Source organism: Dendrobates tinctorius, unplaced genomic scaffold (assembly GCF_039654945.1).
Source record: "Dendrobates tinctorius isolate UK_male_01 unplaced genomic scaffold, ASM3965494v1 ptg000263l, whole genome shotgun sequence".
Taxonomy (NCBI): Eukaryota; Metazoa; Chordata; class Amphibia; order Anura; family Dendrobatidae; genus Dendrobates; species Dendrobates tinctorius.
This window is the reverse complement of record NW_027361930.1, coordinates 7,833,249-7,858,949: the sequence shown is the minus strand read 5'-3', so window position 1 is coordinate 7,858,949 and position 25,701 is coordinate 7,833,249. Positions and strand designations below refer to the sequence as shown.

At 45.1% G+C, this 25,701-nt stretch overlaps 1 protein-coding gene across 2 annotated transcripts in view; it reads right to left on the bottom strand.

The window, feature by feature from the left end:
• LOC141069426 (merlin-like) overlaps nucleotides 1–25,701 on the bottom strand; it is a 120,575-nt gene that overhangs the window by 49,523 nt on the left and 45,351 nt on the right. For both annotated transcript variants that reach the window (XM_073558951.1, XM_073558952.1), the window contains 4 exons: nucleotides 14,975–15,058; nucleotides 14,509–14,577; nucleotides 9,973–10,055; nucleotides 9,542–9,617 (listed from right to left, as the gene is read on the bottom strand). In XM_073558951.1, coding sequence (XP_073415052.1) covers nucleotides 9,542–9,617; nucleotides 9,973–10,055; nucleotides 14,509–14,577; nucleotides 14,975–15,058 — 312 coding nt within the window. The remainder of the gene's footprint in view (nucleotides 1–9,541; nucleotides 9,618–9,972; nucleotides 10,056–14,508; nucleotides 14,578–14,974; nucleotides 15,059–25,701) is intronic.

The following is a 25,701-nucleotide window of genomic DNA, read 5'->3' as shown; positions in this document are numbered from 1 at the left end:
ACACATCGGGGCTCGGAAGGGAAGTAGTGACGTTTTGAAATACCGACTTGATCGAATGGTCTGCGGGCATCATGTTACGTTTGCAGAGCCTCTGATGTGCCTAAACAGTGGAAACCCCCCACAAGTGACCCCATTTTGGAAACTAGACCACCCAAGGAACTTATCTAGATGTGTGGTGAGCAGCACTTTGAACCCCCAAGTGCTTCACAGAAGTTTATAACGCAGAACCGTGAAAATAAAAAATCATTTTTTTCCTCAAAAAATGATTTTTTAGCCCGCAATTTTTTATTTTCACAAGGGTAACAGGAGAAATTGGACCCCAAAAGTTGTTGTCCAGTTTGTCCTGAGTACGCTGATACCCAATATGTGGGGAGGGACCATTGTTTGGGCACACGTCAGGGCTCGGAATGGAAGTAGTGACGTTTTGAAATGCAGACTTTGATGGAATAGTCTGCGGTCGTCATTACGTTTGCAGAGCCCCTGATGTGCCTAAACAGTGGAAACCCCCCCCAAGTGACCCCATTTTGGAAACTAGACCTTCCAAGGAACTTATGTAGATGTATGGTGAGCACTTTCAACCCCCAAGTGCTTCACAGAAGTTTATAATGCAGAGACGTGAAAATGAAAAAAAAATATTTTTTCCACAAAAATAATTTTTTAGCCCCCAATTTTTTTATTTTCCCAAGGGTAACAGGAGAAATTAGTCCCCAAAAGTTGTTGTGCAATTTTTCCTGAGTACGCTGATACCCCATATGTGGGGGTAAACCACTGTTTGGGCACACGTCGGGGCTTGGAAGGGAAGGATCACCGTTTGACTTTTTGAACGCAAAATTGGCTGGATTCAATGGTTGCACCATATCGCGTTTGGAGACCCCCTGATGTGCCTAAACAGTGGAAACCCCACAATTCTAACTTCAACCCTAACCCCAACACATCCCTAACCACAGTCCTAAACCCAACACATCCCTAACCCCAATCCCAACCCTATCCATAACCCTAACCCCAACAAACCCCTAACCCCAACACTAACCATAACACTAACTACAAGCCTAACCCTAATTCTAACCCTAATTCCAACCCTAACCCTAATTCCAACCCTAATTCCAACCCTAACACTAATTCCAACCCTAACCCTCTTTCCAACCCTAACCCTCTTTCCAACCCTAACCCTAACCCTCTTTCCAACCCTAACCCTCTTTCCAACCCTAACCCTAATGGAAAAATAAAAATATTTTCTTTATTTTATTAGTTATGCCTACCTATGGGGGTGATAATCGGGGGGTTAATTTACTTTTTATTTCATTTTGATCACTGTGAGAGTGATCAAAATGAAATAATGGAATCTGCAGCCAGCATTTTCCAAGAAGGCGGCGCCCATGAACCGGACCCGCCGGACACCGGGAGCGACGGGGGGACTTAGAAGGTGCCAGGGGCGGTGAGAGTGGGTGAGGGGGTTATCGGAAGCTGGCGGGGAGCGGAGGGAATGGGAGGGGGGGCAGATGATGAGAGCGGCGGCAGATCGCCGCTGTCATTCAGTTGCGGGGGGGCGATCGCCGGTGGGGGGGTCGAATCGGTGTCTCCAGCCATGTCCGGATTGGCACCGACTTTCATGACGCATACGCTGTGTCACAGGTCGGGAACCGGTTAATATCAGCTCAGAACTGTATACTTAGCCTTTACTGGCTATTAAAATGGGGAACCCAGAAAAAAAAAACGATGTAGGGTCCCCCGATAAATAATAACCAGCAAAGGCTATGCAGACAGCTGCGGGCTGATATTAGTAGCCAAGGAAGGGGCCATGGATACTGGACCCCCCCCAGGCTTAAAACATAAGCTCTCAGCCGCCCCAGAAAAGGTGCATCTCTAAAATGCCAAAATTCTAGAACTTAGCCTCGCTCTTCTCACTTGCCCTGTAGCGGTGGCAAGTGGGATAGTTGGGGGGGTTGATATCACCTTTGTATTGTCAGGTGACATCAAGCCCTGAGGTTAGTAATGGAGAGGCATCAATAAGACGCCCCCATTACTAACCCCCATAGTCACATTGTATGAAAACACAGACACCCAGAATAAAGTCCTTTAATTGAAAGAATGACACAGAGTCCTTTAATTATATCTTAATTAAACCATACTTATGACCTTGTCCATTCCAACGATGCCCTTGTTATCTGCAAAAGAGTTAAAAATAAAAAAAAACAATATTACTCACCTTTCCGGAGATGCTGCTAATCCATTTGACCCCCTTGGTGTCCTCCCAAATTCTACAGAAGCCCTTGGTGAGAGTCTCAGCCTCAAGTATGCTGGTGATGGTTACAGGGAACGGAATATTAGGGTGTTAACCATACACAATAAAAAACGGAGATTTAGCTGAGGACTCACTGACATGGTTGTTATAGGAGAATTCAGCCCAAGGCAGGAGTCCAGCTCAATCACTATGGTGAGCATTAATGAAATGCCACAAAAAGTTGGTTAGAATCTGGTTGACCCGTTCTACCTGGCTATTGGATTGCGGATGGTAGGCTGAAGAGAAGTTCAGGTTACATTTAGTAACTTACAGGTAGCCCTCCAGAACGAGATGTGAACTAGATAGCTATATCAGAGATTATATGGAGAGGTAACCCATGAAGAGGGAAGAAATGCTGGAAGAAATTCTCAGCAGGCACCGGGCAGAAGGGAGATCAGCAACGGAGTGAAGTGGCCCATCTTTGAGAAGCGGTCCACAACTATCCAAATTACGGTATTTCCGGTCGAGACGGGAAAATCTGTAATGAAATTCATTTCAATGTGCTGCCAGGGATCTGACGGTACTGGCAGAGGAAGTAAACGACCAGATGGAAGCTGTTTCGGAGTTTTATTCTGGGCACAGGAAAGACAGGTCAAAATGAAATCTGCAATATCTTTGTGCTGGAATGGCCACCAATAATGCTGTGAAATGAGAAGAGTTGTTTCTTCTATCCATGACTAGCCAATTTAGATGAGTGACCCTCCACTGAAGAACCCGCCTTCTGTCTGGGTTGAGTGATGAAGGTATTTCCGGATGGAACCTGAGACAAGTAATCCAAGTGACACTAAGCATCTTGGAGGACTCAATGATGTGGTGAGGCTCCTCCTCCTGGTCAGAAGACAGAAAGGACCTAGAAAGCGCATCCGCCTTGACGTTCTTGTTCGAGGGCCAGAAATGGAGAACAAAATCAAAAGGAGTGAAGAACAAAGACCACCTGGCTTGAAGCAGATTTAGCCTCTGTGCGAACTACAGATAGGCTATGTCCTTGTGGTCAGTATAGATAATTAATGGATGAACCGCTCCTTCAAGTAGAAAGCGCCACTCCCCCAAAGCCAATTTAATCGCCAACAGTTGTCGATCGCCTATCAAGTAGTTGCGTTCTGGAGCCAAAAAGGTTTTGGAAAAGAAACCTCAGGTTACCATACGTCAAGTAGGCCACAGAGGAAGAAGCATCCACCTCCAAAAAGAATTGCTTATTACTGTCCGGTCTGTGCAGCACTGGAGCAAAAGAAAAGGCCTATTTTAGGCAGACAAAAGCACTTTCAGCCTCCAGAATCCATACCCTGAGGGTAGCACCCTAGCGAATCAGGGCAGAAATTGGGGAGGTACACGAATCCCAGAAACCACTAAATTGCTTTCATGGTTCTTCCTTAACCTCTGCAGGACCTGTTTGTGGGCAGATCAGGGGAGAACACCAATATGTCATCCAGGTAAACCACCACACAAGAGTAGAGTAGGTCCCGAATGATATTGTTCACTAGTTCTTGGAAGACTACTGGGGCACTGCAGAGTTCAAACAGCATTACGCGATACTCATAATGACCATTTGAGTGTTAAAGGCAGTCTTCCATTTGTCCCCCTGGTATTCGGATCAGGTTATATGCCTCTTGCAGATCAAGTTTAGTACAGACTCTGGAACCTCTGAGACGATCAAACAACTTTGAGATGAGGGGCAGAGGATACTTATTCTTGATCATTATTAGAGATGAGCGAATCTTTCGAGGTTCGGTTCGACAAACGTCCCGATGTTCACCGAACCCTATTGAATTCAATGGGAAGCAAAACCAAGTGTATAGCAACACCTCCAGAGAAGCCAAAAAGCTGCCTAAATAGTTCAAATTAGGGGCAGACACCAGGAAAAGTGGCATCATTTGACCCAGAGTACAAATAGTGTAATTCCACAGCATGGAAGCATGGGACAGGGCTTGGAAGAGCATTTCTAGCTTAAATATTGATCAGTAACAAGTAGAAGAGTGACAGGTGTAGGCCTGGTGCTCTGAAAGCCCTGCCTAATTCCAGCACCATACATGAAGGAGACCCAACTTGGAGTCCAAACTTTTCAAAAAATTAGTGGCAGACACCAGGAAAAGTGGCATCAATTGATCCACAGTAGAAATTTTATAATGGTACAGCAGCAGTCAGGCATGGACCATGCATGAGCTAAGATCTGGGCCAGCATTTACAGCTTTGAATTTAAGTTTATATTAAGATAAGGTGGGTGAGGGACTGGTGTAGGCCTGCTGTGCTGGGAGCCCTGATACCTCATGCAACAGCTGAAACTGCTATTCTGTTCAGCTACGCTCAGATGCCACAAACATCACTTTTGTAGACTACTCTTGGTTGAAAAATATAAAGATAGTAACACAGGTATTTGACCGATGATCAATTCAACCACAGTAGAAAATGTATAATGGCACAGCAGCAGTCACCCATGGGCCATGCATGAGGTATCAGGGTCTGGGCCAGCATTTAGAGCTTTCAATTTAAGTTTAAATTAACATTAGGTGGGTGAGGGACCAGAGTAAGCCTGCTTTGCTGGGAGCCCCGATACCTCATGCAACAGCACAAACTGTTTTTTTGCTCAGCCACACTCAGGTGGCACAAATATCAGATTGGCAGACCACTAATGTTAGACAAATTTAAGGACAGTGACACAGGTAGTTGACTGATGATGAATTCACCCACAGTAAAAGTTTTAGAATGGCATAGCAGCAGTCAGACATGGGCCATGCATGGTCTGGGCCAGCATTTAGAGCTTTGAATTTAAGTTTAAATTAAGAAGAGGTGGGCAAGGGACTGTTGTAAGCCTGCTTTGTTGAGAGCCATGATGCCTCATGCAACAACTGAAACTGGTTTTATGCTCAGCCACACTCAGGTGGCACAAATATCAGCTTTGTAGACTACTAGTGTTAGAAACATTTAAGTATAGTAACACAGGTTGATGACTGACTAAAAGTAAATGCAGGCCTGCCGGTCTGGGAGGCCTACTGCTACAGGCAACACACATGAAGGAGACCCAACTTGGAGTCTCCACATTTCCAAAAATTATTGCCACACACCACTAAAGTGGCATTAATTTCCCGAGTAGAAAAAGTATAATGGGGCTCTGTTACATCTTCCACTACAGGGAACCCGCCAGATGAAGACCCTACTTTGAGTTTCCACATTTTCAAAAATTGTCACACACTAGTAAAGTGGCATAAATTTCCCCAGAATAGAAATAGTATAATGGAGCTCTGAAACCTGTTCCACTAAATGCAATCTACCAGATGGAGACCCGACTTGGGTTTGCTGACACTGACTTAGGCTACTTTATTTGACTTGCAAACCCGAAGAGGAAACCGGACATAGATTAAAAAGTCCGTGTACGGACTCCAAACTTTACCCTTTGGTTCGCTCATCCCTATTGTTGATATGATTTTTTTACAAGACAAAAACCTGGCATTTTATCAGGAGTGTGTACACTTTTTAAATGCTCTGTAAATACAGGAGCAGAACCAAGCTTACTACATAGTTATGGGCAGAAACAGAACTAAATGTACTAAGATTCTATACCAGAACCAAAAACAGAATTAAGCTTACTACATAGATGTGGAACGGAAGCAATCTTACAACATAGATATGGGAATGGAACCAAGCTTGTTGCATAGACACAAGAACAGAACCCAGCTTACTACATAGATAGGAGACCAGAACCAAGCCTACAATGTAGATATGAGAACAGAACCCAGCTTACTACATAGATACTGGAACAGAACCTAGCTTACTGCATAGACACGGGAATAGACCCAAGCCTATTACATAGATATGTGAACAGAACCAAGATTATTGCATATACTAAAAAGCAGAACCCCAAGATTACTAAATAGATATGTGAACAGAACCGAGTTTACTATATAGATACAGGAACACAACCAAACTTAACATATACTGTATGTTCAGTAACAGAACTAAGAGCTGTGCATAGATCCAGGAGCAGAACCGGATGTCAGAAGAAAAGTTTATGGCTTGGAATCAGCATATCATCCTCATAGTTTTACTTAATTTATCAAACAACATGTTGTGTTGACGAAAATTGAAAACTACTAAAGTTACACAGGAAGACCCTTTTGCACACCACCTTTTAATGGTTTGTAGACTTTTTTGTGCTCTCCCCCAAAAAATAGATTCTGATGTAATGCTAGGATACTAAAAAATCAAAACATGTCCAAGACGGAAGGACGGAAGGATCCAGTGTTAGGATGCTGCTAGGATGTGTCTGTATTGAAACTCTCTGCGCCTGTTTACGATCAGCTTGTGATAGTCTATACATATTGCATATGAAGCACGTACGAGATGAGTGCCATGAGTGTGAAAACAGCCAGATTCTAACATTACGTTACACAATGTTAGGAGTCCACATATTAGAGTCAGTGTGAAATCCTACAGAGGTCCCAGAAAACCACTTTAAGGGCTTAAAATGTGCATGATTCATATTAATGCATAGCATTGTTTTTTGAAAACCTGAAACATATAAAGACATTGTACAAATCTAAAATAAAGGGATTGCTACATTACAATATCGACATCAGCCAAGTGAATAAGTAAATATATGTGAAACACCCCGACAGCACAATAAACATATTCAAAGTTAGTGCTATGTAGATCAATAGATTGTAATAATTTCATGCAGTACAGTTATAGTAAGGCTAGGGTGAGACTTGCGAGAAACTTGGACGAGTCTCACACGTCAATATCCGACACCCCCGCTGGCACTCGGTTCGGAGCGCTCAGTTGCATAGAAATATATGCAGCTGAAAGCTCCGATCCGGGTGCCGGCGGCAGTGCCGGGTATTGACGTGCGAGACTCGTCCGAGTTTCTTGCAAGTCTAACCCCAGCCTTATACTTACGTTCCACCATCTATATTCAAGATGCAATAATAAATAACGTTCCATGCAAGGAATGTATTATTTTGAAGTGTGGTATATGCTGTGCTTTACTTAATTTTAAAAAGTAATGTATATCTGGCATAAAGTAAGTCAAACATAAGCATAGGTGACTACATCTGATTATTACAGTCTATGTGTCAGACAATACTTCATTTTTGTTTTTTTAAGACATATAAATGCTTGGCCAATACAAGATCATAATGTGAATAGCACATGAGAGTGCTTTAACCTTGCGTTTTGGCACTCCTTCGTTGGTCCTGTTGGGGCTTATGTCCGAAAACTGCCCACAAAATTGGATTCAGGCATATGCGCAGACGGGACCATAGACTAAATTGGTGTTGACAGTGCGCATGTGGACTCTGCTGTGAATCATTTTCGGACCTATACTGTACGTTTACTAGAGGGGGACACCCAGTTGCAGTAGACTGCGTCACAGTTTGCACCTCCAGTTGGAGTATACAACAGAAAATGGTGCACCGCAGAGCGGCATGTTCACTTTGTATGTTACTCTATGGTCCCGACGGCGCACACGCCAGAATCATGTTTTGCGGTGGAGAGTTCGGTTCGGATATAAGCCACGTCAGGACCAACTAACGGGTGGCAAAACACAATGTAAAAGCACCCTAAGTAAAGTGGGCTTACATTATACAACCAGCGGCATTAAACAACCACTGATCACCTAATTGTTTGCTCATCAGCGTTCACTTAATAGTCTGTTTACACAGGTCAACGTCGCACTGAACGATGTCATGGTCATTGTTCTCAGCAGCACATGTTCTGTATATACAGGACAATGTGCTACTGAGAATGATGATTTTTAAGCTAGTGTGATGCAGTGACCCCTGTGACAGCTATGGGCTTCCCAGGACATGCATGCAGGCGATTCCTTTATTGTGATGGGGAAATGGTGAGCGGCAGGATTGTATACGTGTATCAGGGAAGCTTCCAGGTGACTTGGTGAGATGGGTGGGACCAGTCACCTACAAACCCACCCAGGGGCATGTGTCTGAATGCCCAAAGTAAAGCCTGTATGTGTATGGCTGGGTGTGTGTAACAGGACCTGTAGTGAGGTCATGACCATGTGATCCATACCTCACCTGTGGGTGTGGTTATTTACCATATAATGTGTCTGAGGTCTGGTCACATGGAGAGAGAGTGTGTGTACCTGAGTGGTTCAGGGTGCAAGGTCCTGGAGGGTCAGTGTTGGGAGAAGGATCGGATCCCTGGAGCACGTGCTGTGACCTTGGACCTGGTGAGGCATGAGTGTTGGAAGGTCTCAGGAGGGGATGGACGTTCTGAATAGCACCCGCTAAGGCCCTGGACCTAGTGGCCGGTGTGTTGGGAGATCCTGGGAGGAGGGTTGGATCCCTGAATAGGCTTGTGTGTTGGACGGTTTCAAAGTGGGGATGGACTTCCTGAATAGCACACAGACGGGCCACGTGTGTTTGCAGTCAGTGACGGCATGGCATTGGGGGAGCTACCGTCCGTCTGTGGATCTGGACTGTCAGGTGGCCTGGTGAGCAAGGCGTTGTCCGGGATGGTGATCCCAGTTCGGCAGCTCCCCTGAGAGACAGAGGACTACCAAAGAGTCGGCATCTGGAGCAGGAGCTCCTAAGAGGTAACCCCGGACAGGGGGAAATAACGGTTGGTGCTTGTGAGGTTCTATGAATGTTAATGAACTGTTTGGCGTGTGGTCGCCCACGGTCACTGGACAGAGAGGTCCAGCGTGTTTAGGGACTGCAAGGAAAAGCCATAACCTGTAAATGTTCTGGACTATGTGTTTAAGCCTGTGAAGTGTAACATGGCCTACAGCGGTTTATGATGCTTGAATAAACCAAAATGGACTGGTTATGTGAAAAAACCTGTGCCTGACCCTATTAATCTGTTGCCAAGTGAGTGTCCCCCAATGCACTCAATGAGCGCTACCTTACACAAGTTTAAAGATCATTGCATCTAATGAATAAGTGGTGATCAGCAACCTGTTTACACTTATAATTATCGGAAAACAAGCGTTCCTAGGAACACTCAGCTATCAGGTAATGTAAATTTACCTTCAACCTACTTTCTCATTTGTGTTTTCTATTGAAGAAACAGACAAGTGGGATTATTGTGAAAAACGTATGCTGTCTCTAATCTGCAAAATTGAAATCCCCAACGCTGTCGCACATCCGTGAGGAGAGGAGCCACAGTGATTCGAGCACGCCGAAGACACTCTATTAGCACACGAGCGTGCTCAGATAACACCTTACCAGAGCACGCTCGCTCATCACTAGTTACAGAACATATGCTATGGCCTTGTCAAGATGAAATATTAAGAAATAAGTGACTCACAGATATTGGAAAGTAGTTCATGCCATACATATCCAGGTCTTGTGCAATTTTTAAGTAATTCATCTCTGCTTCATCTCTAAAAGATCACAGATAAAACAGGGGGACGAATCAAGTAATTATGGTTCATATCGCAACTTAATGTTATTATTTGTTCCATATATCAATAATTCTATAGAATGAGACAGACAGAAGACATGTGATAGAAGACTTCACCATTATATTGGATTATTTCAAGTTTTATCAGTCTATTATATCCGATCTCATAGACTTATAATTGGTAATTAGGTTTATATTACGTTTACTAGATAGAAAAAGAAAGAAACTATTCTGACAATCAAGAAGCAAGAAACCCAATGGAAATTTAACAAGCCTCAGGGATTATATAGAATTTTATACTGGTCCACTAACTTGCAAAAGTTCCCCTGGCATACCTGGCAATTCCTCTGTGCTCTGCGTACCATGCAGTTATTTTGTCTTGCCACATTTCTGATGTCATCTGATATTGTTGGAGAACCTACAAAAACATTTCCATTCTTATTAGTATATGCTGTACACAGGATAATTTATATTTCGGTCTGTACATAATGTAGTATATAACTGATATATAAGTGCCCAATGCCAGATAAGAGGTCACAATATTGTACTAATGTGGAGTTTGTATTGTTTTCCTTTGCTTGCAAGATAGTATACCTTGAAGGGAATCTCTCAGCAGGATCGTCCCTCCAAAGCCGTCTATATGGGCATGTGGGTCTGTGGGTCATAGGAAGCTGAATAAAATTATACTGTCATTGTGGCAACTAGCTTGTGCCCTAAAAGCCGCACCACTCACCATGCGGTTTTCCTTGCAGCAGGCCATGCCGCTGAATTGTTTTCTTCCTGTGCTCCTCTGTATTGCTTCTTCTGCATGTGGAATCCATCTGGCCTTAGGGGGGCGTGGCCGGTCTCTGCAGGAATTTAGCCCTGCTGTGTCCTGCAGAGGTTTGGTTCCTCAAACCATTTCTTGCCAGCAGGGCAAATTTTAGGCAACTCCACCCACCATTCCTTGCTCGAATGTGGTTTCTGCTCCGTCACTCTATGTGCACACAACCTCCTGTATCCAGCTTCCTGTATACGACTCAAACCAATTTACCAGTCTTACATGACCTTGGTTACATTTTGTGGTCCTATGCTGCCTTCCTCGACTTCACCTCTGTCTTACCCCCCCCATTGCAGCATGCCCAAGTCTCTGGCCTTATAGTCAGCTGCTGCAATCCTGGGGACTGCCTGCGGCAAAGCCTAACCTCACCCTAGAAGCTCTGGTGAACACCAGATAGTCACTTACTCACGCCCCTCCAGCGTGAGCCCGGCCCATGGCGCAGTGGTCCACACCCACCAGCATTACAAATATCTTGATATCTGCGATCCAATGTCATATTCCTGAGAAATCCACATTTTTCTTACATGTAAATGAGCTGTTATGAAAATCTATGGGGCGGATACTGATCATCACGAGAATCTGTCCCCAAGGCTTCTTTTACATGAAGGGGGAGTTTCCATTCTGGGACATTTAATGATCGCTCTCTATTCTCCTGATTTCACTGCAGACCTGTACAGAGTTGCAAAAAAATGTGTTTGCAAGAAGACAAAGTTCAATTTTACTGCCACTTGCAAGTTACATGCCTCACATTGGTAACTTCACCTTCTATTCAAAATAGGCTCTGGAGGCAGATTCTCATGCAGTGTCCGGCCCATAGCCTGGAAAGCTCATATACTTATAAACATCAGACTGCATATATCAAGGTATCATTTTAGTCAGCTTCCCATGACCTACATGCCCATATAGATGCGTAGGAGGGCTGACCCTACTGAGTCCCTTTAAGATGGGAGATTAATTGGATAATTGATCTCATTACAGAGTTTTTCACTCTGTGAAGGCACATCGCTATAACAAGTGACTAATTGCTTATCATAGGGTTCCAACTACTGCAACCCATACCCATACTCAGAGAAAGTGGTTAAGCTCTGGTGTTCCTTCACAAATACAATGGATTGTTAAACTATTCACCCCCTTGGCTTTTTACCTATTTTGTTACATTACAACCTATGTCTAAATATTTTTGTAATCAGATTTGTGTGTGATGCATCAGCACGAAACAGTCTAAGTTGGTGAAGTGAAGTGAGGAAAATATAGGCATAAATTAAATTTATGGAATCAAGTAAGTAAAAACTGGCATGCACATATGTATTCACCCCTTTTGCTATGAAGCCCCTTAAAATTTCTGGTGCAAGCTATTACCTTCATAAGTCACATGCTTAGTGAAAGGATGCCCACCTGTGTGCAATCTAAGTGTCACATGGTCTGACAGTATATACACTTTACCTTTTCTAGATAAGCCACATAGGCTGCAAAACCATTAAGCAAGAGGCCCCACTAACCAAACACCATGAAGACCAAGGAGTTCTCCAAACAAGTTAGGGACAAAGTTGTTGAGAAGTACAAGTCAGGCTTGGGTTATAAAAAAAATTCCAATTTCTATTGATCCCCCGAAGCACCGTCACATCCATTATTATCAAATGGGAAGAATATGGAACCACAACAAACCTGCCAAGAGAGGGCCACTCACCAAAACTCTCAGCCCTGGCAAGGAGGGCATTAATCAGAGAGGCAGCACAGGGACCAAAGGTAACCCTGAAGGAGCTGCAGAGTTCCCCAGCAGAGACTGAAGTATCTGTCCATACGATTATAATAAGCCGAGCACTCCATAGAGGTTTATAGAAGCCTTCACTTAAGCATAAAAATTGTAAGGCTCGTTTTGAGTTTGCCAAAAGACGTGAGAGACTCCCCAAATGTATGGAGGAAGGAGTTGTGGTCAGATGAGATAAAAATTGAACGTTATGGCCACAAAGGTAAATGCTATGTCTGGAGCCAAACCAACACAATTCATCACACAAAGAACACCATCGGCGCAGTGACAGAATCATGCTGTGGGGAATTGTTTTCGGCAGCAGGGACAGGGAAAATGGTCGAGGGGAAAATGGATGGTGCAAATTATTCTTGAGAAAAAACCTGTTTCAGTCTGTGAATGATGTGAGACTGGGACGGATGTTCACCTTCTAATAGGATAATGGCCCAAAGCATACTGCTAAAGCAACACTCGAGTGGCTTAAGGGGAAACGTGTAAATGTTTTGGAGTAGCCTAGTCAAAGCCCAGATTTTCATCCAATTGGCAATCTGTGGTCGGACTTGAAGATTGCTGTTCGCCAGAGAAAACCATCTAACATGAAGGAGCTGGAACAGTTTTGCCTTAAGAATGGAGCAAAAATCCTGGTGGAAAGATGTGGAAAGCTCATAGAGACTTATCCAAATAGACTTGCAGCTGTAGTTGCCACAAATGGAGGCTCCATGACTTTAGGGGGATGAATAGTTATAGACACTGAAGTTTGCAGTTATTTTGTCCTATTTGTTGTTTCCTTCACAATAAAAAGAAAACCAAATGTTCACAGTTGTAGGCATGTTTTTCTTATATGAACAGATGAAAACCCTCAAAAAAAAACATGAAATTCCAGGTTGTGAGGTAGTAAAACACAAAAGAATGCCAAGGGGTAAATACTTTCGCAAGACACTGTATGTCATTGAATGGAGCTGTAGTGGATGGGTGTATTGCTGTTCATGGAAAAGGCTGAAGGGACTGTGGTGATCATGGTTGGCCACGAGGTTGGTCCCCCCAGTCATTCTGAGGGTCCCGTTTCACATAGCGACGCACCAGCGATCCCAACAACGATACGACCTGGTAGGGATCGCTGGTGCGTGGCTACATGGTCACTAGTAAGCTGCCAAACAGGCAGATCTCTTCAACGACGCACCAGCGATCTCGACAACAATACGACCTGGTAAGGATCGCTGGTGCGTTGTCACACAGCAGCTATTCTGAACGATTCAAGCCTGCGTCCCTGAGTTCTGCGTAGCCAACGAGGTCGATCGTCGGAGTCAAACACAGCGATGCATGCTGGCCAGCAGGACGCCGACGATGAAAAAATGGCCTAGGACATTCGAGCACGATCAGCGATATCCAGCGGGGTGGGGGCGGTCGCCGCTATGTGTCACATGTAGCAAGATCGCTGGCGAGATTGCTGTTGCGTCACAAAATCGGTGACGCATCAGCGATCTCGCTATGTGAAACGGGGCCTTAATACTGCATATCTTACTAATATGGCATAACATTTTAATTTATCATAAACCACCAGGAATATTAGGTGTTAACCTGTAACTCACCTCCAGTAATATTATATGTTAACTAGTCATGAGCGAGTGTACTCGTTGCTCGGGTTTTCCAGAGCATGCTCAGGTGTCCTCTAAGTATTTTGGCGTGCTCGGAGATTTAGTTTTCGTCGTCTGAGGTGCATGATTTGCGACTTGCAGACAGGCTGAATGTATGTGAGAATTCCCTAACAAACAGGCATTCCACACATGTATTCAATCTGTCTAGCAGTCGCAAATCATGTAGCTCAGACGACAACTTACTCTCCGAGCACGCCAAAATACTTGGAGGACACCGGAGCATGCTCGGGAAAATACTCGTTCATCACTAATGTTAACCAATTACTGTGCAAAAGAACCTTGGGACCCCTAATCTACTTCAGACCACTCTATACCAATAGGAACATTACGAGGATTTCTATCACTAATCTCCACGTTACATAAATGTGTGTAATTACAAACATTTAGAAAGATAACTTGGTTTGATAAGGGGTCTTGGCCCCTTCTGCATATTCGAGCAAGAATTCTAAATTTACCTTTTTTGGAGGAAGAAAAAAAACTGTGGTGTGTGTTATATACACTCACTATGTGGCTTCATCTTTATGGAGATAATTTGATACACTATATCGTTACTACTATTAATTTCATTGTTTGATTCCTGCTCAAATAAGTACGTACTACTTCGACATGGTCATTACCGTACTTTATCTGTGTGACAGTTAATACTCACTCTTTTTGGTAATAGTTCTTCTTGAGATAAAAATCCAGGCTGGTGAATGCTAGGATTGTAATCACCATACTAAAAAAAAAAAAAAAACATAATAATTAAAGATGTTTCCCAAGTAAGAAAAATTTGTGCAAAACGCAGGGAATCATTAGCTTGATTGGTCATATGACCACAGATCAGGCCCTTGAGGAGACCAACGGAGTGGTCAATGCTAGGGAGTCTGAAGGCGCGAGTATGGCTTGTGTGACATTTTATATTACATAAAGTAGACCAAATTCCTTCTAAATTCTCATAATGATCTATAAAGTAGAGTATCAAATGTATACATGTCAGAAAAAGATTATGTAGTATAATTTAATATCTTACTATAAACTGTACATATGGATGTATTTATTTTAAATGTTAGCATATTAATTACTTTCTTCTTGTAAATGATTCTAATCTCAATCATATCAATGAATGTTCTTACCTTGGCTTGGACAGCATATGAAGCTAAAAGAACTGATGCCTCAGGAGAGCATAAAATTTCTTCGTCCAGGATCTGCTTTTTAACCTAGTATATAACAAGAATACTCCTGTAAGTCTAGGACAGATATAGGATAACCAATATCTCTGCACTTAGCTTTCTCCATCGGACCTATCGACACCGATAAATTGAGTTATTATGCACTCTCAATTGTGACCATAAATATTATTTGAATATAAATTTAATATTTTACAGGAAATTAAAATGTTATCATCCAGTATTGAAACTCTTATTGAAAATGAATATTAAAACTACCCCTAAATGACTAATAGGTTCTGCATGAAGCGGATACTTTCAGTTACTCGTTAGCTTTCAGAGACGCTAAATTAGTCTGCATTTTACATGCACTGATGATGCTTCCAGTTTACTGTCAAATATTAGCAAGCATTTTATAGCTCATTAACGGCTCATGTTAGGGTCCTGTTACATTTAGCGATGCACCAGCGATCCCGACAACGATACGACCTGGTCAGGATCGCTGGTGCATCACTAAATAGTGTACACAATTTTTGGACAATTAGCTGCGGCCACCGCCATCAGGGGCTTATCTACAGCATTCTGTAATGCTGTAGATAAGCCTCTGAAGTAACCGGAAAGATAAGAAAAAAGAGTTAGATTATACTCACCCCGGCGTTAGGTCCGGTCCGATGGGTGTCGCCTTCCGATACAGCACCTCTCATCTTCATACGATGATGTCCTCCTCCTTGCTTCTCCCTCGGCTCCTGCGCAGGCGTACTTTCTCTGCCCTATTGAGGGGAGAGCAGAGTACTGCAGTACGCAGGCGACGGAGCTCTCTGACCTTTCCCGGCGCCTGTGCACTGCAGTAGTTTACTCTGCCCTCAACAGGGCAGAGAAAGTACGTGTGCGCAGGAGCCGAGGGAGAAGCAAGGAGGAGGACATTATTGTATGAAGATGGGAGCCGCTGGACCGGGCCACGACACCCACCGCACCCACCCCCACCCCCCGGTAAGTATAATCTAACGGGTTTTTCTTATCTTTCAGGTTTCATTGGGGGCTTGCCTACACCATTACAGAATGCTGAAGATAAGCCCCTGATGGCTGTGGCCGCAGCTGATAGGCCGGAAATTAGATGACAGATTCCCGTTAATGACCAAGCCAATTTTTACAATTCTGACCACTGCCACTTTATGAGGATATAGCTCTGGAACGCTTCAACAGATCCCACTGATTTTTTTCGCGACATATTGTACTTCACGTTAGTGGTTAAATTTATTTGATATGACTTGTGTTTATTTATGAAAAAAATGGAAATTTGACAAACATTTGAAAATTTCACAATCTTCAAACTTTTAATTTTTGTACCCTTAAATCAGAGAGTCATATCGCACAAAATAGTTAACATTTCTCACATGTCTACTTTACATCAGCACAATTTTGGAAACATTTTTTTTAGATATGACGTCATAAGGGTTAAAAGTTGACCAGCGATTTCTCATTTTTCCAACAAAATTTACAAAACCATTTTTTTTAGGGACCACCTCACATTTGAAGTGAGTTTGGGGGTCAATATAACAGAAAATACCCAAAAGTGGCATCATTCTAAAAACTGCACCCCTCAAGGTGCACAGAACCACATTCAACAAGTTTATTTTTACATTTCAGATGTTTCACGAGAACTAAAGCAATGTGGAAGGAAAATATGAACATTTTACTTTTTTCACAAAAAATTTACTTTGGAACCAAACTTTTTTATGTTTACAAGGGTATCAGGAGAAAATGGACCACAAAATTTGTTGTGCAATTTCCCCTGAGTACGCCAATACCCCGTATGTGGGGGGCAAGCCACTGTTTGGGCACATGGCAGGGCTCAGAAGAGCACTATTTGACTTTTTGAACGAAAAATTAGCTGGAATCAATGGCGAGCACCATGTTGCATTTGGAGACCCCCTGATCTACCTAAACAGTGGAAACCCCCCAATTCTAACTCCAACCCTAACACTGCCCTAACCCCAACACACCCCTATCCCTAAACCCAACCATAACCCTAACTACAACACCACCCTAATCCCAACACCACAACCCTATCCCCAACACAACCCTAACTCCAACACAACCATAACCCACATCCCTAGCCCCAACCATAACTCTAGTCCAACCCTAATCCTAGCCCCAACCCTAAACCTAGCTCTTACCCTAGCCCAACCCTAACCCTAGCTCTAACCCCGAACCCTAACCATAGCTCCAACGCTAAATCTAGCTCTAACCCCAACCCTAATGGAAAAATGGAAATACATTTTTTTTATTTTATTATTTTTACCTAACTAAGGGGGGTGATAAAGGGGGGTTTAATTTACTTTTTTATTTTGATCACTGTGATAGGGTCTATAACAGTGATCAAAATAAAGCAATAGGAAAAATCTCCTATTGTTGCCGGGTGCTGGCTGGCAGATCTTGGCAGGCACACTGCGCCCGCCATTTTCTTCCAGGAAGACAACGCCGAGGGCCGGGGAACACAGTCAGAGGGACACCGGAGGTTCCGGGGGGCGAGAGGGACCCCATTTCTTTATCCTCTTATGCTAGGTCATGTCAGAAGAGAGAGAAATAAATGAGAAATCGGCCTTTTTTTTTGCTGTTGCCATTATTTGGTGAATAACAGCGATCCCAACACTGGAGATGGTAAAAACCAAACAGAATCATGTTCTCCGGGGTCTCAACTACTCCCGGTAGCCGAGACCCCAGAGATTTTCCGGGGCGCTATACCCTTATTTCACAGCGCTGTTTATTATTTTTATAAATTTATTTTTTTCAATGTGCGTTCATGCCATAAGTATGGGACATGTTAGTATGGCGTCTTATAGATATGCCATTGGAGAGACCTGTGCTGTTCAATGTCTTTTGTATTGTATGACGGAGCACATGTGCTGTGTTCTCCCCTTGTGTACGTGCTTGCCACTCGGTATCTTACTGTGTCAGACGCGCGCTGGGATTTCCTCCTCCCCACGTGCATGCGCCTTGACACATGACGCCCTGGTTGCCGCAGGACCTTGGGCTGCCACAGCGCATGCGCTGCTATGGCTATCTCTATTCGTCCATTGGGAACATGTGATGAGCTGGGCAGGCTATTTTAAGGTCCTTTCTCCGTCCCAGTATTATCCCCTTGAGAAAGCTGTGTGTAATGTTAGCGAAATGCACGTCGGGGTGACATCTGGCATGGGGTTCCCTCTCTTAACCTCTTATTGACTGGTAAGCCCTTTTCTTTCCCTGATGTGTTACTCATATTGGTCCGTATACTTTTGTACATTATCATGGGTAATATAAAGGGCTTCATTATTGTTCAGGTACCATTCCATGTGACATGGCTTTTATCTACATGGTGACTCCTCATGGTAATTGTCATGTCGGACGCTGTTCACACCACAGCATCCGGCAGGCAGAGGTAGTTCCACCTCCAGCCACTATAGCCTCAGTGGCGCCGGCCTGATCTTCAGGCTCTCGGGGGTTAATCCTGCTGGAGACCAGGTTGGATGGTTAGTCACGCCCACGGTCTTTAAATAGTCATGCTGGCCTATGGGCGTCGCCGATTATAGCTTGTGTTTCATACCAAGTGGTTCCGGTCTGGAGTGGAGGTGTTCAAGAGAGAGAGATTCATATCTGGTGTCGTATGATCCGTCGTTATCCTTTCTCCTTCCCATATTTGTGTTTAGTTGTGCCCTGTTCACATTACTGTTTATTCCTCTGTGTGTGCGGCGCAGTGCAGTTTAAGTTCTCCCTGTCTGTCATTATTTGTGTGGGAGCTTTGGTGGTGACTTCTCACTGGGTGGAGGGTGGAGGGTTAAGTGCAGGGCTGAGCAGGAGATAAGGAAAGGTCGGAGGCTCAGGCATTTGCACCTTCAGCAAAAACCCTGGGTTGAGGGTCAGACAGGGTTTCCCCTAGTAAAGGGACACCACAGGGGCCCCGGGTATTTCAGCCTTAGTTGAACTAAGCCCCCGTGACATTATAATCGGCCCACATTTTTTCAGGAGTCCATAGATCCATTAGATTCCATAACCCGCCAGTTGGCGGCGCTGTCCATACAGGTCTCCGAGTTGAATGGGGCAGTTCAGCAGCAGGGCCTGGTAGTAGCAAAGGTGCAAACGGCATCTGCAGGTATTGGTGCAGAGCCGAAGTTTCCGCTGCCAGAACGATTTTCAGGCGATCGCAGCAAATTTGTCGTATTTCGGGAGGCCTGCAAATTATACTTCCGCATGCGGCCAATATCCTCAGGTAATGAGGCCCAGCGAGTAGGGCTGGTGTTGTCATTACTGAGTGGTGACCCCCAAGCATGGGCATTTTCCTTACCACCTGACTCTGCTACATTTCATTCGGTCGATAATGTTTTTTCTGCCCTCGGGCTCATTTACGATGACCCTGACCGACTGGCTCTAGCGGAATCTAAAATCCGCGCCCTCCGCCAGGGGGAGCGCTTGGCAGAAGACTATTGTTCGGAATTTCGCCGCTGGGCTGTAGACACACAGTGGAATGACCCAGCACTGCGGAGCCAGTTTATTCATGGGGTATCAGGGAGGGTGAAACAAGCCCTCCTGATGTATGAGACTCCGGCATCATTGGAGTCTGCCATGAGTTTGGTGATACGTATTGATCGCCGTTTTCGTCAGGGGGCACAGGAGACGCTACCTCTGGGGGAAAACAGAGGTGCAGGTGTGGTTGAAGTAGATGAGTCCCCTGAACCTATGCAGATTGCTGGCGTGGCACAGGTTCAGCCTCGCGCTCCGGGAGTCCGGAAGTCCGGAGCATGTTTCTACTGTGGTAAAGGAGGTCATTATGTTAACGTTTGCCCGGTACTACCTAAGAGGGTCACACCGGCGGAAAACTGTTAAGCTCAGAGGGTATGGAGGAGACCCAACTGAGCGTATGCATATCCTCCATGATGGTATCTCAATGTATGCTCCCTGCCAAGGTTATTGTCGCCGGCAGAGAGCTACCTATATCAGTGTTTGTGGATAGCGGTTCCGCCACCAATCTCATAGATGAGGAGTTTGCACACACCGCCGGGTTTAAGATTGGAAAACTTCCTCACCCCATACAGGTGGTGACCATTAATGCTGTTCCCCTCCCTCAAGGGGAGATTACTGAGTTTGTGGCAGAGGTGAAACTCCACATTGGGGTCCTACATTCTGAGTCGGTTACATGTAGGGTCCTCCGTAATCTCCCAGCTCAAATGGTCCTGGGTTTTCCATGGCTGTCCAGGCACAACCCGGTAATTGATTGGAAAACTCAGGACATAGTACAATGGAGTGGTTTCTGCCAAGACAATTGCTTGGCCACATGTGTGTCCGCCGTGACGCCCAGCCTGCCGGAGGCTTTGCAGGATTTCGCGGATGTTTTCTCTGAGAAGGGTTGCTCAGAACTGCCTCCACATAGAGCCTATGACTGTGCTATTAGGTTAAAACCCGGGGCCAAATTACCTAAGGCCAGGATGTTTAATATTTCTGGTCCTGAGAGACAAGCTCTGAAAGACTACATCGCGGAGAGTCTGAGCAAAGGTCACATCCGGCCTTCGTCCTCGCCTGTAGCCGCGGGGTTTTTCTTCATTAAGAAGAAAGATGGGGGGGTTACGCCCGTGTCTGGATTTCCGAGAGTTAAACCAGATTACTATCCGTGATCCCTACCCAATGCCGTTGATCCCGGATTTGTTCAACCAGGTAGCGGGGGCGAAATGGTTTTCCAAGCTGGACCTCAGGGGGGCGTATAACCTCATAAGGGTCCGTCAGGGGGATGAGTGGAAGACGGCGTTTAACACTCCTGAGGGTCATTTTGAGAGTCTGGTTATGCCGTTTGGGTTGACCACCGCGCCTGCCGTTTTCCAACATTTTATTAATGATGTACTTGCTCATGTCCAGGGGAGATTTGTGATTGTATACCTGGATGATATCCTCATTTATTCTAGCGATCGGGACACTCATTTGCAGCATGTTAGGCAGGTGTTACAGTTGCTCCGGGAGAACCAGCTCTATGCTAAGCTGGAAAAATGTTTATTTTTTGTCCAGGAGTTGCCCTTTTTGGGATATATTGTGTCCGCAGCTGGTTTTAAAATGGACACCGCTAAGGTGCAAGCGGTGTTGCAATGGGAGAGGCCGGAGAGTCTGAAAGCACTCCAGCGGTTCCTTGGGTTTGCGAATTATTATAGGAAATTTATAAAACACTTTTCGACTGTCGCCAAACCGCTCACGGACATGACAAAAAAGGGTGCCGATCTGGCGAACTGGCCTGAGGTGGCTATACGTGCATTTGAGCGTCTGAAGAATAGTTTTGCTTCAGCCCCCATTCTGGTGCAACCAGACGTGTCTAAACCTTTTGTGGTAGAGGTTGATGCGTCAGAGGTGGGAGTGGGGGCAGTACTGTCTCAAGGCTCGTCCTTGAGCGAGATGCATCCATGCGCCTACTTCTCCAAGAAGTTGTCGCCGGCCGAACGGAATTATGATATCGGCAACAGGGAGTTGTTGGCCATCAAACTGGCTTTTGAGGAATGGCGACACTTCTTGGAGGGGGCGGCTCACCAGGTCACAGTTATCACCGACCATAAGAATCTGCTCTACCTGGAGTTGGCCAAGCGTCTGTCTCCTAGGCAGGCTCGCTGGGCATTGTTTTTTACTCGTTTCAATTTTCTTGTGACGTACCGTCCCGGGGCTAAAAACACCAAGGCGGATGCTTTGTCTAGGTGTTTTCCGGGGGGAGAACCTCGGGAAGAGCCGGTACCCATCCTCCAGAAAGGGGTAGTGGTCTCGGCTCTCACGACTGAGGTAGAGGCGGAGATTGCCGAGGCCCAAGAGGAGGTACCACCAGGACTTCCCGCCAACAAATCATTTGTACCCCTGCATCTTCGGCCTAAGGTGTTGAAGGAACACCACGATTCGGTACTGGCTGGTCACCCAGGGGTGAAGGGCACCTTAGAGCTGGTATCGCGTCGTTTCTGGTGGCCCAAAATCCGGCAGGACGTGGTCTCGTACGTGGCAGCTTGCATCACGTGCGCTAGGGCTAAGTCACCCCGAACCCGTCCTGCTGGCACGCTACAGCCTCTGGGGGTACCCAATAGGCCATGGACAGAAATCTCCATGGATTTTATCACTGACTTGCCAGCCTCGGCAGGGAACACGGTCATCCTGGTGGTGGTTGACCGTTTTTCAAAGATGGCGCATTTTGTGGCGTTGTCCTCTTTGCCCATTGCTAAGACGTTGGCTCAGGTATTTGTGAAGGAGGTGGTCAGACTCCACGGAGTACCGTCTGACATAGTATCTGATAGGGGTACGCAATTTGTGGCGAGGTTTTGGAAAGCTTTTTGCTCAAGGTTGGGGATCAAGTTGTCACATTCATCGGCGTTTCATCCACAGTCTAATGGACAAACTGAGCGCATGAACCAAAATCTAGAACAGTATTTACGATGCTTTGTGTCCGACAACCAGGAGGAGTGGTCTACTTTCCTTCCTCTGGCCGAATTCGCATTAAATAATCACCGCCAAGAGTCATCAGGAGAGTCTCCATTCTTTTGTGTGTACGGTCAACATCCTCAGTTTTGTACCTTACGTCAGGGTGACTCCGGGGGGTGTCCCGGAGGAGGATCAGCTAGGAGCCCAATTGTCATCAGTCTGGAGGCGGGTGAAACAGCGTTTGTTGAGCATGAGTGCCAGGTACAAACGGGTGGCTGACAGTAGACGCGTGCCAGGTCCGGACCTGTGTGTGGGTGAATGGGTGTGGTTAGCTACGAAGAACATAAAACTCAAAATCCCTTCTTTAAAACTGGGTCCAAGGTTTATTGGGCCTTTTAGGATTTCTGCCATCATTAACCCAGTAGCTTATCGGTTGGAACTTCCCGCGGTGTACAAGATACACAACGTGTTTCACAGGGCTTTATTGAAAAGGTGGTAGGCTTGGTGGACACGACGCCGATGCCACCTCCAGTCATGGTGGATGGCGAGTTAGAGTTCGAGGTCGCCAAGGTAGTGGACTCTCGAGTAGTACGCCGTACTCTTCAGTATTTGGTGCACTGGCGGGGGTATGGTCCAGAGGAGAGGTCTTGGGTTCCAGCCTCAGACATACATGCGGATCGGCTGGTCAGTTCTTTTCACCGTCGTCATCCGGACAAGCCGGGTCCTATGAGTCTTGAGGGCCCTGGGGTCCCTCGTAGAAGACGGGGTACTGTCATGTCGGACGCTGTTCACACCACAGCATCCGGCAGGCAGAGGTAGTTCCACCTCCAGCCACTATAGCCTCAGTGGCGCCGGCCTGATCTTCAGGCTCTCTGGGGTTAATCCTGCTGGAGACCAGGTTGGATGGTTAGTCACGCCCACGGTCTTTAAATAGTCATGCTGGCCTATGGGCGTCGCCGATTATAGCTTGTGTTTCATACCAAGTGGTTCCAGTCTGGAGTGGAGGTGTTCAAGAGAGAGAGATTCATATCTGGTGTCGTATGATCCGTCGTTATCCTTTCTCCTTCCCATATTTGTGTTTAGTTGTGCCCTGTTCACATTACTGTTTATTCCTGTGTGTGTGCGGCGCAGTGCAGTTTAAGTTCTCCCTGTCTGTCATTATTTGTGTGGGAGCTTTGGTGGTGACTTCTCACTGGGTGGAGGGTGGAGGGTTAAGTGCAGGGCTGAGCAGGAGATAAGGAAAGGTCGGAGGCTCAGGCATTTGCACCTTCAGCAAAAACCCTGGGTTGTGGGTCAGACAGGGTTTCCCCTAGTAAAGGGACACCACAGGGGCCCCGGGTATTTCAGCCTTAGTTGAACTAAGCCCCCGTGACAGTAATAGGATCTACTGTTTTGGAATTTTTTGGTACTCTTTGAGGGTGATTTTCCTGTACATTCTGCACGTCTCTGGAAGCATGTGTCATTACAGTATATTATGTATGTGCTTTTATAGTTTGTATTGCTCTCTAATAAAATTTGTAGTATTTTCTACCGTGTACTCCTGGTTCTCTTGTTTTTTCGTGTGTGTGTATATATATATATATATATATATATATATATATATATATATATATATATATATATATATATATATACACACACTAGCTGAAGAGCCCGGCATTGCCTGGGCATAGTAACCAACTGTGGTTAGTTATAACAAATGATAATGATTATATTGCAAATAAAACCGTGCATCTAATTCTATCCTGTGTGATACTGACTGCTGAGCCGTGTATCTAATCCTATTCTGTGTGATACTGTCTACTGAGCCGTGTATCTAATACTATTCTGTGTGATACTGTGTGCTGAGCTGCGTATCTAATCCTATCCTGTGTGATACTGTCTGCTCAGCCGTGTATCTATTCCTATCCTGTGTGATACTGACTGCTGAGCCGTGTATCTAATCCTATTCTGTGTGATACTGTCTACTGAGCCGTGTATCTAATACTATTCTGTGTGATACTGTGTGCTGAGCTGCGTATCTAATCCTATCCTGTGTGATACTGTCTGCTCAGCCGTGTATCTATTCCTATCCTGTGTGATACTGACTGCTGAGCTGTGTATCTAATCCTATCCTGTGTTATACTGACTGCTGAGCTGTGTATCTAATCCTATCCTGTGTGATACTGGGCTCCCTCTGCAGTCTGTGTCAGAGGGTGGTCTGTGTTGGTACGGTAATAAATTGTGTTATTTCCAGCTTTACAGAAGGACGATAACACCATAGAAATGATAAGAATAACAGGCCTCAGTTACCACAACTGTCTACAAAGAAAACTGTTGCTGATAGCAACCAATCACAGCTAATTTTTCATCTTTTAAACAGCTCTGGGACAGCGTGGCAAGTTTTGAATGGCGACTTTTGTGTTTCGACTTTTATGTGGAGAGGTTGGTGTATGTGTGGTGAAATGTGTGCTGAGGTTGGTATATGTGTTGAAGCACGTGGTAGTGTGTGGCGCATTTTATGTGTGTGTTCATATCCCCGCGTGTGGTGAGTATCCCATGTCAGGGCCCCACCTTAGCAACTGTATGGTATATACTCTGGCGCCATCGCTCTCATTCTTTAAGTCCCCCTTGTTCACATCTGGCAACTGTCAATTTGCCTCCAACACTTTTCCTTTCACTTTTTTCCCATTATGTAGAGAGTGGCAAAATTGTTTGGTGAGTTAGAACGCGCGGGGTTAAAATGTCGCCTCACAACATAGCCTATGACACTCTCAGGGTCCAGACGTGTGACTGTGCCAAATTTTGTGGCTGTAGCTACGACGGTGCAGATGCCAATGCATACATACACTTTTGCCCCATTATGTAGCTAGGGGTAAAATTGTTTGGTGAATTGGAACGCGCAGGGTTAAAATTTCACCTTACAACATAGCCTATGACGCTCTCGGAGTCCAGATGTGTGACTGTGCCAAATTTTATGGCTGTAGCTGCGACGGTGCGGATGCCAATCCCGGACATACATACATAAATACATACATACATACATACATACACACCTACATTGAGCTTTATATTATATATATATATATATATATATATATAGTGAGAATCATGTGGGAATAGTGGATGAGGGCAGGTATATCTCGCCCAGATACCTTTCCTATGTGGCCTAGTCTGGTCAGTATCGCACCTGGTTACTAATGAATAATGGGAGGTGTATATAAAAGGATGCCAGGTGGTTGTGTGAGTGTCTCAGCCTGGGGACACAGAGAGCCTGTCTGTGTGAGAGACACACGTGAGTGAAA